The sequence below is a fragment of the Loxodonta africana genome, chromosome 15 (genome assembly GCF_030014295.1).
Source record: "Loxodonta africana isolate mLoxAfr1 chromosome 15, mLoxAfr1.hap2, whole genome shotgun sequence".
NCBI lineage: Eukaryota > Metazoa > Chordata > Mammalia > Proboscidea > Elephantidae > Loxodonta > Loxodonta africana.
Genome location: NC_087356.1, coordinates 61,875,951 through 61,890,660, shown reverse-complemented (window position 1 = coordinate 61,890,660; position 14,710 = coordinate 61,875,951). Strand labels below are relative to the sequence as shown.

The 14,710-nt window shown below is 41.9% G+C and overlaps 1 protein-coding gene across 8 annotated transcripts in view; it reads right to left on the bottom strand.

The window, feature by feature from the left end:
* Nucleotides 1-900, bottom strand: part of MSANTD2 (Myb/SANT DNA binding domain containing 2) — a 29,592-nt gene extending 28,692 nt beyond the window's left edge. For 2 of the 8 annotated variants that reach the window (XR_002787542.2, XM_023557092.2), the window contains exon 1: nt 2-878. Coding sequence is in view for 6 of the 8 variants with exons in the window: in XM_023557092.2 (XP_023412860.1) it covers nt 2-778 (777 nt within the window). In the remaining 2 variants the exon portion in view is untranslated. Of the gene's footprint in view, nt 1 lies in introns of all 8 variants that reach the window. The other 6 variants (XM_010597152.3, XM_003417430.4, XR_010317998.1 and 3 more) reach the window with 5 other exon arrangements.
* Nucleotides 901-14,710: the final 13,810 nt, after the last annotated feature.

The following is a 14,710-nucleotide window of genomic DNA, read 5'->3' as shown; positions in this document are numbered from 1 at the left end:
CCTTGATGCGCTCCCGGCACTGGGACGGGGTCCGCTCGTAGCCCAGCTCGGCCAGGGCCCGGGACACGCGCTCGTACATGGCTGGCCCGGGGGCCTTGCTGCCGAACACCGTGCCGGCTCCCTCCAGCTGCTGGTACCGCGCCTCCACCAGCCGCTCGTTGCCCCACACTGCGATGAGCGCGTTCGTCTCGGCGGGTGTCCACGACATGCCCCGACAGGCGGCGGCGGCGGCTGCCGCAGCCCCGCCACCGCCACCACCAGGGGAGAAGGAGACCGAGGACGAGGCGGCGCTGCGGCCCCCCAGCCCCAGCCCGAGACCCCCGGACGCCGCTGCCCCTGAGCCCGCCGCACTGCCCGGCCCGAGCGGGGAGGCACCCCGAGGCGTGGACGGGTCGGACAGCGAGGGATTTCCGTCACTCAGGCCACCAGGAGAGGCCGGGGAGAGCACCTCCATCTTCGGGATTTTTAGCGGCGAGTTGGCGGGCAGCTCCGAGCCACAGGGCGCAGCCATCTTCCAAGGGGCCGATGCTGCACCGCCCGGAAGTGACGCGCCCGCACATCCGGCCACCACGGTCTCAGGGTCTGCTCTCAGGCCTGGTTTGCGGGTGGGTGGGCGGCTGCCGGCTTCTGCTGCAGAGGATGCGGCTGTTGAGCTGGGTCCCTCCGATCCCCCAAGCCTTTCTCCGCGAGCCCTCCCGCGCCGCCCGCTCCTTCCTCGGGGCGAGGGGCGGGAGTGAGGCGCGCCGAACCCCAGAGCTGAGGAGAAGGGTGGGGGCATGAGGGCGCTGGTGTGAGGAACAGATTCTAGCCTTCCCACTTCCTCTCCAATCTCAGCCCCCGGGAGGAGGGGTGAAGCCTGCGAGGGGGCCCGGAGTTAAGGAGGAATTGACCATTTCGTTCTCTGACTCTTGGTGTCTCTTCCCTCCAAAGTAGCCTTTAGGTGTTGACATCCTGGGTGAGGCTGGGGAAACCTACCGAGTTAGGGTATATCCAGGAAGGCGCTAAGGCTGGAGGGAGAGCCCTTACGGAGGAGGTTTAAAAACATATGTATATATAGACCAGGGTTCGAGTTTGTATGCTGTAGCTTTTCAAGAAATCCGGAACCATTATTTGAGTAACTCTTTGATTCCACTTATGATCTTTTGTTTTCCAGTAAGAATTAGATGTCTTTATTGCGTTTGTATGGTTTGTGTATATGAACCTGTAAGAACGCGTGAGCCCAGCAGAAAAGTGACTTTACAATAACTTCAAAATCCATTTCTGGTTTTGAATGTTTTCCCACTGTTTTTCATACCCTAGGGTGTAAGGACGTTAAAAAGACCATCGCTTATGACAGCTCTTGTGACCTCTGGCAGTAAGTGTATTAGTCACCCCTGAACGTACCTTAAAGGGCTAGAGGTTAATGAGCATTAGGGCCTCAAATCTAGTACATGTTGTTGGTTGCCTTCCAGTCAATTGTGTGTTACCTAGTAGAACTCCATAGGGTTTTCTTGGCTGTAATCTTTATGGAAGCAGATCGCCAGGCCTTTCTGACAAGGTGCTGGTGCCGTGGGGTGGATTGGAACCACCAACCTGTAGGTTACCAGTTGCATACAAACTGTTCAAAGCTGAAAATAAAATTGTTGATCTTGGATCTTTAGCTTAAAAATCTCAATATGTGTTTTGTTTTTTTTCTTCAAAACAGACTTGTAACTGCAGAGGCTGACCACTGTGGGTTTTTTTTTTTTTTTTTTTTTTTTGCCTTTGATAGTGTAAAATGCAAATAATTTTCTTTAATTTTTATTGTGCTTTAAGTGAAAGTTTACAAATTAAGTCAGTCTCTCATACAAAAATTTACGTACACCTTGCTGTATACTCCTAGTTGTTCTCCCCCTAATGAGACAGCACACTCCTTCCCGCCTCTATTTTGGTGTCCATTGGGCCAGCTTCTGACCCCCGCCCCCCCGCCCTCTCATCTCCCCTCCAGACAGGAGCTGCCCATGTAGCCTCATGTGTCTGCTTGATCCAAGAAGCGCACTCTTCACCAGTATCATTTTCCATACCATAATCCAGTCCAATCCCTGTCTGAAGAGTTGGCTTTGGGAAGGGCTCCTATCTGGGGCTAACAGAAGGTCTGGGGACCATGACCTCTGGAGTCCTTCTAGTCTCAGTCAGACCATTAAGTCTGGTCTTCTTATGAGAATTTGAGGTCTGCATCCCACTGCTCTCCTGCTCCCTCAGGGGTTCCCTGTCAGGGCAGTTGTCTGTTGTAGCTGGGCACCGTCTAGTTCTTCTGGTCTCAGGCTAATGTAGTCTCTGGTTTATGTGGCCCTTTCTTTCTCCTGGGCTCATAATTACTTTGTGTCTTTGGTGTTCTTCATTCTCCTTTATTCCAGGTGGGTTGGGACCAATCGATGCATCTTAGATGGCAGCTCTCAAGCTTTTAAAACCCCAGACGCCACTCTCCAAAGTGGGATGCAGACTGTTTTCTTAATAGATTTTATTATGCCAATTGACCTAGATGGCCCCTGAAACCATGGTCCCAAAACCCCCGCCCCTGCTACACTCGCCTTAGAAGTGTTCAGTTTATTTAGGAAACTTCTTTGCTTTTGGTTTAGTCCAGTTGTGCTGACCTCTCCTGTATTGTGTGTTGTCTTTCCCCTCACCTAAAATAGTTCTTATCTACTATCTAATTAGTGAAAGCCCCCTCTCTCACTCCCTGCTCTCATAACCATCAGAGAATATTTTCTTCTCTGTTTAAACTGTTTTTCAAGTTCTTATAATAGTGGTCTCAGACAATATTTGTCCTTTTGCAACGGACTAGTTTCACTCAGCATAATGCCTTCGAGATTCCTCCATGCTATGAAATGTTTCACGGATTCATCATTGTTCTGTGTGGCTGCGTAACGTAGTATTCCATTGTGTGAATTTTATTTGTCCATTCATCTGTTGATGGGCACCTTGGTTGGTTCCATCATTTTGCTATTGTAAACAATGTTGCAGTGAACCTGGGGTGTGCAAATATCTGTTCATGTAAAGGCTCTTATTTCTCTAGAATATATTCCAAGGAGTAGGATTGATGGATCGTATGGTACTTCCATTTCTAGTTTTTTAAGGACGCACCAAATCGATTTCCAAAGTGGTTGTACCATTTTACATTCCCACCAGCAGTGTATAAGTGTTCCAGTCTCTCCACAACCTCTCCAACTTTTATTGTTTTTACACGATATTTTTTTAAAATAGCAAATATATGTTAGGTTTAAAAAAAATAAGCTGAATTCAACTACGTTTTTAGCTCTAAGAATCCCCTAAGCAAATGGGTAATACTTAGGGTTGCCACTGAAAAGCCAAAGGAATAAGAAATAGGATGACATACAGGAGGAGATTAATTATTTTTCTTCATATGGCATATTAAAATGCCGTCGTAGTTTATAACAGTATGAAGAAGCGTTAAGGAAGAATTTATGCTCTCCTCCTCCTCTTTTTTTCCCCAAAGAAAAAGGTATAGTCCACCACCACCATAAAAGAGTGGATTCTAGAGTCAGAATGTCTCACTCAGATTTCAGTTCTGTCACCTACTGGCTGTGCGAGCTCAGACCAGTTATTTAACCAACCTCTCAGTGCCTTAGTTTCCTCATCTGTAAAATGGCGGTGAGCTCGCATTGTTAGAATTAAATGAGTTACTAGAATGGTGCCTGGTTCACGGTAGATGTTGTATGACCATTAGCTACTATTTGACCTTGCCTGTACTCATAGGGTCGCTATGAGTCAGAATCGACTCGATGACAACAGGTTTAGTTTTTCTTTTTGGTTTTATACTCTGGTTAATAGAATCTTCACTTTGTCATTTTCTCTCCAGCACTGGTTTTCAATTTTTCTTTTCAGTTCTCATAAGGATTCTAGTGGAATCTCAAATAGTGATCAAAGCAAAATTCACTTTCATTCACCCCGACAGTAAATTTTGTAATGTGATAAGCTATATAGCATGTAGGTCAGGGTTGTTGTTATTAGGTGTCAACGAGTTGGTTCTGACCCATAGCAACCCTATGTACAACAGGACAGACACTGCCATGTCCTGCACCATCCTCACAATCGCTGCATTTGAGCGCATTGTTGCAGCCACCGTGTCAGTCTGTCTCATTGACGGTCTTCCACTTTTTCGTTGACCCTCTACTTTACCAAGCTTGATGTGCTTCTCCAAGGACCGGTCCCTCCTAATAGCACATCCAAAGTATAAGAGACAAAGTCTCACCATCCTCGCTTCTAAAGAGCACTCTGGCTGTATTTCTTCCAAGGCAGATTTGTTTGTTCTTCTGGCAGTCCATGGTCTATTTAATATTCTTCACCAACACAATTCTTCTTTGGTCTTCCTTATTCATTATCCAGCTTTCTCATGTATATGAGGCGATTGAAAATATCATTGCTTGGGTCTGGCATGCCTTAATCCTCAAAGTGACATCTTTGCTGCTGAACACTTTAAAGAGGTCTTTTGCAGCAAATTTGCCCAATGCAATATGTCATTTGATTTCCTGACTGCTGCTTCTATGGGCGTTGTTTATGGATCCAAGTAAAATGAGATTCTTGACAAATTTAGTTGTTTCTCCCTTTATCAAGATGTTGCTTATTGGTCTGGTTGTGAGGATTTTTGTTTTCTTCATGTTGAGGTATAATCCATACTGAAGGCTATAGTTTTTTATCTTTATCAGTTAGTGCTTCAAGTCCTCTTTGCTTTCAGCAAGCAAGGTTGCGTCATCTGCATATCAAAGGCATTAATGAGTCTTCCACCAATCCTCATGCCACATTCTTCATATAGTCCACTTTCTCAGATTATTTGCTCAGCATACAGATTAAATAAGTATGGTGAAAGGAGACAACCCTGATGCACACCTTTCTTGATTTTAAATCATGCAGTATCCCCTTGTTCTGTTAGAACAACTGTCTCTTGTCTGTATACAGGTTCCCCATGAGCACAGTTAAGTGTTCTGAAATTGCCATTCTTCAAAATGTTATCCACAATTTGTTATAATCCACACAGTTGAATGGCTTTGCATAGTCAGTAAAACACAAGTAAACATCTTTCTGGTATTCTCAGCTTTCAGCGAAGATCTATCTGACATCAGCAATGATATCCCTAGTTCTATGTCCTCTTCTGAATCTGGCTTGAATTTCTGGCAGTTCCCTGTTGATGTACTGCTGCAGCCGCTTTTGAATGATCTTCCACAAAATTTTACTTGTGCGTAATATTGATGATATTATTTGATAATTTCTGCATTCTGTTGGGTCACCTTTCTTTGGAAGGGGCACAAATATGGGTCTCTTTCAGTCAGTTGGCCAGGCTATCTTCCATATTTCTTGGCATAGACAAGTGAGCACTTCAAGCGTTACATTCGTTTGTTGAAACATCTCAGTCGGTATTCCGTCAATTACCGAAAGCCTTGTTTTTCACCAATCCCTTCAGTGCACTAGAACTTCTTCCTTCAGTACTATTCTGTATTTCTTCCAAGGCAGATTTGCTACCTCTTAAAATGGTGGAATGTTGACCAATTCTTTTTGGTACAGTGACTCTGTGTATTCCTTCCATGTGCTTTTAATGCTTCTTGCATCTTCAGTATTTTGTCCGTAGAATCCTTCAGTATTGCAACTCAAGGCCTGAATTTTTTCTTCAGTTCTTTCAGCTTGAGAAATGCCAAGCATGTTCTTCCCTTTTGGTTTTCTAACTCCACATCTTTGCATATTTCATTATAATATTTGACTTTGTCTTCTGGAGCCGCTCTTTGAAATATTCTGTTCAGCTCTTTTACGTCATCATTTCTTCCTTTCACTTTAGCTACTTGATGTTCAAGAGCAAGTTTCAGAGTCCCTTCTGACATCCATTTTGGTCTTTTCTTTCCTGCCTTTATTGACCTCTTGCTTCCTTCATGTATGACGTCCTTGATGTCATCCTATAACTCGTCTGGTCCTTGGTCATTAGTGTTCAATACATCAAATCTATTCTTGAGATGGCCTCCAAATTCAAGTGGGGTGTACTCAAGGTCGTGTTTTGGCTCTCATGGACTTGTTTTCCTTTTCTTTAGCTTCAACTTGAACTTGCATATGAGGAACTCATGGTCTTTTCCGCAGTCTGGGCTTGTTCTGACTGATGATATTGAGCTTTTCCATCATCTCTTTCCACAGCTGTAGTCAATTTGTTTCCTGTGTATTCCATCTGGGAATGTCTATGTTTATAAAAAAAAAAAAAAAAAAGTTGCCATTTATGTTGTTGAGAAAAGGTATTTGCAATGAAGGAGTCATTGGTCTTGCAAAATTCTGTCATGCGATCTCTGGCATCGTTTCTCTTACTGAGGCTATATTTTCCAACTACTGATCCTTCTTTATTGTTTCCAATTTTTGCATCCCAATCCCTGGTAATTATCAATCCATCTTGATTCCTGTTTGATCAATTTCAAAATGCAGAAGTTGGAAAAATCTTCAGTGTCTTCGTCTTTGGCATTAATGGTTGGTGCATACATTTGAATAATAGCCTTATAAACTGAACTCTGATAAATCGTGAGAAAAATGCAGAACAGACTCAAATTCTTAAAAATACCAGACTTACTGGACCAGTTGAGACTCCTTGAGACTATCTCCCTGAAATACTCTTTAAACCTTGAACTGCAACTATCTTCTGAGGTCACCTTTTAGCAAAATAACAGATTGGAACACAAAATAAAGGATATTATCCATGAGTACAGTGCTCCAGTTAAAAAAAAAAAAATTATATGAGACCAAAAGGTCTCAATTACTCTAAAGCAAAGATGAAAAGATAACTAGAAATGGAACAACCAAAATGCAATTAAAGAGAATATTGACATAAAAAATGTAACTAATGTCACTGAACAATTTATATAGAAATTGTCAAATGAGAACCTAATTTGCAGTGTAAACTTTCACCAAAAATACAATAAAACAGTGTTTAAAAAGCAATAGATCTTAGGCCTTAATGGAAAACCTAAAACTATTAAACTTCTAAAGAAAAAAATAGGGAAAATCTTTGTGCCTTAAGTTAAACAAAGAATTTTTAGATCTGACACCAAAGCATGGTCCACTAAAGAAAACATGGATAAATTGACCCATCAAAATCAAGGACTTCTGCTTTTGAAAAAAACATTGCTAAGAAAAAGAAAAAGACCTGCCACAGACTGGAATAAAGTATCTACAAATTATATATCTGATAAAGACATATCCAAAATATGTACAGAAGTCTCAAAATTCAATAATAGGGAAATAAACATCCCCACTTAAATATAGGGGAAAAGATTTTTTTTCACCTAGTTTTTTTTTTTTATTGTACTTTATTTATTTTTTCTTTTTCATTGTACCTTAGATGAGGGTTTACAGAACAAACTAGTTTCTCATCAAATAGTACACACGTTCTTCTATGACATTGGTTAGCAACCCCATGACATGTTAACTCTCTGCCTTCTCAACCCTGGGTTCCCTATTACCAGCTTTCCTGTCCCCTCCTGCCTTCTAGTCCTTGCCCCAGGGCTGGTGTGCCCCTTAGTCTTGTTTTCTTCCATGGGCCTGTCCAATCTTTGGCTGAAGGGTAAACCTCAGGCGTGACCTCATTACCTAGCTGAAAGGGTGTCCAGGGGTCATACGCTCAGGGTTTCTCCAGCCTCTGTCAGGCCAGCAAGTCTGGTCTTTCTTTTTGAGTTAGAATTTTTTTCTGCATTTTTCTTTAGCTCTGTCTGGGACCCTCTACTGTGATCCCTGTCAGAGCAGTCAGTCTCGTTGTACTGGACTCAGTCTGGTGGAGGCCATGGTAGATATAGTCCATTAGTCCTTTGGACTTACCTTTCCCTCTTATCTTTAGTTCCTTCATTCTTCCTTTCTCCCGAAGAGGTGAGACCAGTGGAGTATCCTAGATGGCTGCTCAGAGGCTTTTAAGACTAGGGGAAAAGATTTTAACAGATATTTGGCCAAAGAAAATATATGGATAGCAAGTAAGCACATTATCGGTCATTAGGAAAATACGAATGAAAACTAAAATGAGATACCACTACAAACCTATTAGAATATCTAATATTAGAAGGACTAGCTATACCAAGCGGTGAAGATGTGGACCAATTGGAAAACTCATAGACTACCAGTGGTAATTTAAAATTGTATAATCACTTTGGAAGAGAGTTTGGTAGCTTCTTAACAGGTTAAACATACACTTGCCGTATCACTTATCCATACAACTCCTAAGTATTCTCTCAAGAGAAATGAAAAGATATGTCCATAAATATTCATAGCAGCTTTATTGTAATAGTCAAAAAACTGGAAACAATCCAAATGTCCATCAACAGGTAAATGGATAAACAAATTGTAATATATCCATGCAGTGGATATACGCAGCCATAAAAAGAAAGAAACTAGCTATTCATTCAAGAAAGAAGAATCTTAAAACAATTACCTTGAGCAGAACAAGCCAGGACATAAAAAAAAAAAAAATACATACTGCATGATTCCATTTATGTAGAATTGTAGAAGATGCCAACTAATCTATGGTGTCAGAAAGGTGGCTGCCTGGCCGGGCAGGGGGGTGGGGGAGGTAGAAGGAGGGCGGGGTAAGAAGAGGGAGGCAGAGATCACAAAAAGGCATGAGGAAAATTTGGGAGGCGAGGAGTGACGGATATGTTCATTATCTTGATTGTGGTGGTGGTTTCACAGGTGCGTGTGCATGTCAGAGTATATCAAATTGTATGCCTTAAATATGTGCCGTTTATGTCAATTATACCTCAATAAAGCTGTTATTAAAAAAAAAAGTTCCAGAAAAACAGTAACCACTCAATAAATATTTGTTGACTGACCATTGACTTTCTTGAACTGTGATTTCTTAATAGTTAGAAATTGATTCTTCTATACAAGTACATGTTGGAATAAGTGCTCAATAAATGCTATTTGGTGACTATTTTCAACATTTATTACATATCAGTTGGATTAATGACATTTAAGTGGAACTAAATATATTTTTCTCCTTAAAAAAAAAAAGTTTAACTTCAAAAGCAATAAAAAATACAAATAAAAATAATGAAATGCTATTTTTGTAAGTTTTAAATGATAGCATGAGTTCTTTTTTTACAGAAGGAAAAAGAAAGCTGTTTTCATTTCTAGAGCATTTTAAAATATGTATTTGACAAGGGTTTGGAGAGATAAGAACTCTTTCCTACACTGGTAGTAGGAGTATAAACTGGGAGAAATTTTCTGTAGAGAACTTGGGTAATAAATACCAAAAACCTCAAACACATAAGAACTTTTCAGTCCAGCTATTCCCCTTCTAGAAATTTATACTAAGTGTCATTAATTGAATTTTGTCCCCCCAAAAATGTGTGTATTAACTTGGTTAGGCCATGTATGGTTCTCCTCCGTTTTGTGATTTTCCTATGTGTTATAATCTCCACCTGTGGTTAAAAGGGTTAGGGTGGGATGTAATACTCTTGCTCAGGTTACTTCCATGATCCAATATAAAGGGAGTTTCCCTGGGGTGTGGTCTGCGCCACCTTTTATCTCTCAAAAGATGAAAGGGAAGCTAGCAGAGAGTGAGAAACTCATACCACCAAGCAAGCAGTGCCTGAAGCAGAGCGTGTCCTTTGGTCCTGAAGTTCCTACGCTGAGATGCTGCCAGATCAAGGGAAGACCGATGACAAGGACCTTTCTCCAGAGCCAACAGAGAGAGAAAGCCTTCCCCTGGAGCTGACGCCCTGAATATGGACATGTAGCCTACTAGAGAGTGAGAGAATAAATTTGTCTTTGTTGAAGCCTTCCACTTGTGGTACTTCTGTTACAGCAGCACTAGATGACTAAGACACTAAGAAAATAAGATTGTGTACAAAATTTAGTTACAAGATTTTTCACTGCTACATTGTTTACAATACCAAAATTTAGATTGACCTCTAAACCCAGCAGTAAAAGACTGGTTAAATGAACAATGAACTCATTCCATTAAATATTATTCTGACATGAAAAATGGTGTTGTAAATGAATTGATCTGGAGAGAAGTTCGCAATATTTTTGATAAACAAGAATAACAGGATTACATACCCACCCACTGCTGACAACTCGAATTCAACTCATAGCGACCCTATAAAACAGAGTAGAACTACCCCGTAGGGTTTCCAAGCCTGTAGCTCTTTACAGAAGGAGATTCCTATATCTTTTCTCCTATGTAGCGGCTGTGAGTTCCAACCGCTGACCATCTGGTTAGCAGCGGAGCGCTTTAACCACTGAGCCACCAGGGCTTCTTGGCTTCCATACATTTATTCTAAAGCAGGTTAAAATAATATGCAACAGGCTTTAATACTCGTTCTAGCTGATGCTAAGGAGCCTTGGTGACTTAGTGATGAAAGCATTCAACTGCTAACTGAGAACTTGGTGGCTTGAACCTACCAGCTGCTCTGCGACAGAAAGATGTGGCACTCTGCTTCTGTAAAGATTCCAGCCTTGGGAGCTCTATGGGGCAGTTCTACTCTGTCCTAGAGGGCCACTATGAGTCAGAATCAACTCGATGGCAATGGGCTTGGGTTTTGGATAGCTGATGCTGACTTTCTTTTTTTGTTGCTGTTTTTCTTTATTTATCTTTATTGTGCTTTCAGTGAAAGGTTTAAGTTAGTTTCTCATACAAAAATTGATACACACATTGTTTTGTGGCCCTAGTGCTCTCTCTATATTGTGAGAGCACGTTCCTCCTTTCCACTCCAGATTTCCCGTGTCCATTCAACCAGCTTCTGTCCCTTTTTGCCTTCTCATCTCGCTTCTGGACAGGAGCTGCTCATTTAGTCTCATGTATCTACTTGAGGTAAGAAGCACACTCTTCACAAGTATCATTTTCTGTCTTATAGTCCAGTCTAATCTTTGAAGAGCTGGCTTCAGGAAGGGTTTTAGTTCTGGGCTAACAGAGAGTTGGGGGGTCATGTCTTCCAGGGTTCCTCCAGTCTCAGCAAGACCATTAAATTTGATCTTTTTACTAGAATTTGAGTTGTACACTCCACTTTTTTCCTGCTCCGTCAGGGACTCTCTGTTGTGTTCCCTGTCAGCATAGACACTGGTGGTAGCTGGGCACCATCTAGTTCTTCTGGTCTCTGGCTGATATAGTCTCTGGTTTATGTGGCCCTTTCTGTCTCTTGGGCTCATATTTTCCTTGTGTCATTGGTGTTCTTCATTCTCCTTTGATCCAGGTGGGTTGGGACCGATTGATGCATCTTAGGTGGCCACTTGCCAGCTTTTAAGACCCCAGATGCCTCTCACCAAAATGGGATGCAGAACATTTCCTTAATAAACGTTGTTATGCCAATTAACCCAGATGTCCCCTGAAACCATGGTCCCCAGACCTCTGCCCCTGCTACTCTGTTCCTCGAAGTGTTTGATTGTATTCAGGAAACTTCTTAGCTTTTGGTTTACTCTAGTTGTGCTGACTTCCCCTGTATTGTGTGTTGTCCTTCCCTTCACCTGAGATAATTCTTCTCTACTATCTAGTTAGTGATTACCCCTTTCCCTTCCTGTCCATCCTTGTAACCATCAAAGAATGTTTTCTTCGTGTTTAAACCTTTTCTTGAGTTCTTATAATAGTGGTCTCATACAATATTTATCCTTCTGTAACTGACTACTTTCACTGAGCATAATGCCTTCCAGATTCATCCATGTTATGAGATGTTTCGCAGATTCATCGTTCTTTATCATTGCATAGTATTCCATTGTGTGAATATACCATAATTTGTTTATCCATTAGTCTGTTGATGGGCACCTAGGTTGTTTCCATCTTTTTGCTATTGTGAACAGTGCTGCAATGAACACGGGCGCACATATATCTGTTTGTGTACCGCTCTTATTTTTCTAGGGTAAATTCCAAGGAGCGGGATTGCTGGATTGTATGGTACTTCTATTTCTATCTTTTTAAGGAACCTCTAAATCGATGTCCAAAGTGGTTGTACCACTTTACATTCCCACCAGCGGTATATAAGTGTTCCAGTCTCTCCACAATCTCTCCAACATTTATTCTTTTGTGTTTTTTGGATTAATGCTAGCCTTGTTGGGGTGAGATGGTATCTCATTGTAGTTTTGATTTGCATTCTCTAATGGCTAATGATTGTGAGCATTTCCTCATATATGTTAGCCCCCGAATGTCTTCCTTGGTGAAGTGCCTGTTCATATCCTTTGCCCATTTTTTAATTGGGTGCTTATCTTTATTTCTTACAAAGAAAGAAATGATAGTTTGTGATTTTAAGAAATCAAAAAACAAAGTTATTTTTAAAAGGGGTGTTGGTGAGAAGAACACATTCTTTTGTGGTTACGAGAGGGGGAAGGGAGGGAGGGTAGGAGAGGGCTATTTACCGATTAGGTAGTAGATAAGAACTACTTTAGGTGAAGGGAAGGACAATACTCAATACAGGGAAGGTCAGCTCAACTGGACTGGACCAAAAGCAAAAAATTTTCCTGGATAAACTAAATGCTTCGAAGGTCGGCGGAGCACGGGTGGGGGTTTGGGGACTATGGCTTCAGGGGACATCTAAGTCAATTGGCAAAATAAATTCTATTAAGAAAACGCTCTGCATCCCACTTTGAAGTGTGGCGTCTAGGGTCTTATATGCTAACAAGCAGCCATCTAAGATGCATCAATTGGTCTCAACCCACCTGGATCAAAGGAGAATGAAGAACACCAAGGACACAAGATAATTATGAGCCCAAGAGACAGAAAGGGCCACATGAACTAGAGACTTACATCATCCTGAGACCAGAAGAACTAGATGGTGCCTGGCTACAACCGATGACTGCCCTGACAGGGAACACAACAGAGAACCCCTGAGGGAGCAGGAGAACAGTGGGATGCAGATCCCAAATTCTCATAAAAAGACCAGACTTAATGGCCTGACTGAGACTAGATGGACCCCAGTGGTCATGGCCCCCAGACCTTCTGTTGGCCCAGAACAGGAACCATTCCTGAAGCCAACTCTTCAGACATGGATTGGACTGGACAATGGGTTGGAGAGGGATGCTGGTGAGGAGTGAGCTTCTTGGATCAGGTGGATGCTTGAGACTATGTTGGCATCTCCTGCCTTGTGGGGAGATGAGAGGGTCGGGGGGGTTAGAAACTGGCAAAAGGGTCGCAAAAGGAGAGACTGGAAGGAGGGAGCGGGCTGATTCACTAGGGGGAGAGTAAATGGGAGTATGTAGTAAGGTGTATATAAGTTTATATGTGAGAGACTGACTTGATTTGTAAACTTTTACTTAAAGCACAATAAAAATTATTTTAAAAAAAGGCGGTGTTGGAAGAAATAATGCAATAATCTTTCCTGTCTCCATTACTGCAATGTCTGTGGGCCACAGTAACATTGAAGGTAGTGTTCAGACTTGAGAATTGTCTCAATTTTGGTCCTGAATGAGAACATCATGCCTACCTCATAAGATGATATGTTGTTGTTAGGTGCCATCAAGTCAGTTCCAACTCATAGCGATCCTATGTACCACAGAAGAAAACTCTGCCTGGTCCTGTACCATCCTTACAATCACTGTTATGCTTGAGCCCATTGTTGCAGTCACTGTGTCAATCCACTTAGTTGAGGGTCTTCCTCTTTTCTGCTGATCCTGTACTTTACCAAGCATGTTGTCCTTCTCCAGGGACTGATCCCTCCTGACAACATGACCAAAGTATGTAAGATGCAGTCTCACCATCCTTGCTTCTAAGGAGCATTCTGGTCATACTTCTTCCAAGACAGATTTGTTCATTCTCTTGGCAATCCATGGTATATTCAATATTCTTCTCCAACACCACAGTTCAAAGGCATCAGTTCTTCTTTGGTCTTCCTTATTCATTGTCCAGCTTTCATATGTATATGATGTGATTGAAAATACTATGGCTTGGGTCAGGTGCACCTTAGTCTTCAAGGTGACACCTTTGCTTATCAACACATTAAAGAGGTCCTTTGTAGCAGATTTGCCCAATGCAATGTGTCTTTTGATTTCTTGGCTGATGCTTCCATGGGTGTTGATTATGGATCCAAGTAAACTGAAATCCTTGACGACTTCAATCTTTTCTCCGTTTATCATGATGTTGCTTATTGGTCCAGCTGTGAGAATTTTTATTTTTTTTTATGTTGAGGTGTAATCCGTACTGAAGGCTGTGATCTTTGATCATCAGTAAGTGCTTCAAGTCCTCTTCACTTTCAGCAAGCAAGGTGTGTCATCTGCAATATGGAGGTTGTTAATGAGTCTTCCTCCAATCCTGATGTCCTGTTCTACTTCATACAGTCCAGCTCCTTGAATTATTTGCTCTGCATACAGATTAAATAGGTATGGTGAAAAGATAGAACCCTGACGCACACCTCTCCTGACTTTAAACCACTCAGTGTCCCCTTGTTCTGTCTGAACAACTGCCTCTTGATCTATGTAAAGATTCCTCATGAGCACAATTAAGTGTTCTGGAATTCCCATTCTTCACAATGTTATAAATTATTTGTTATGATCCATACAGCTGAATGCCTTTGCATAGTAAATAAAACACAGGTAAACATCCTTCTGGTATTCTCTGCTTTCAGCCAGGACCCATCTGACATCAGCAGTGATATCCCTGGTTCCATGTTGATTTCTGAACTGCCCTGAATTTCTGGCAGTTCCCTGTCGATATACTGCTGAACACGCTTTTGAATGACCTTGAACAAAATTTTACTTGAGTGTGATATCAATGACATTGCACGATGATTTCTGCATTCAG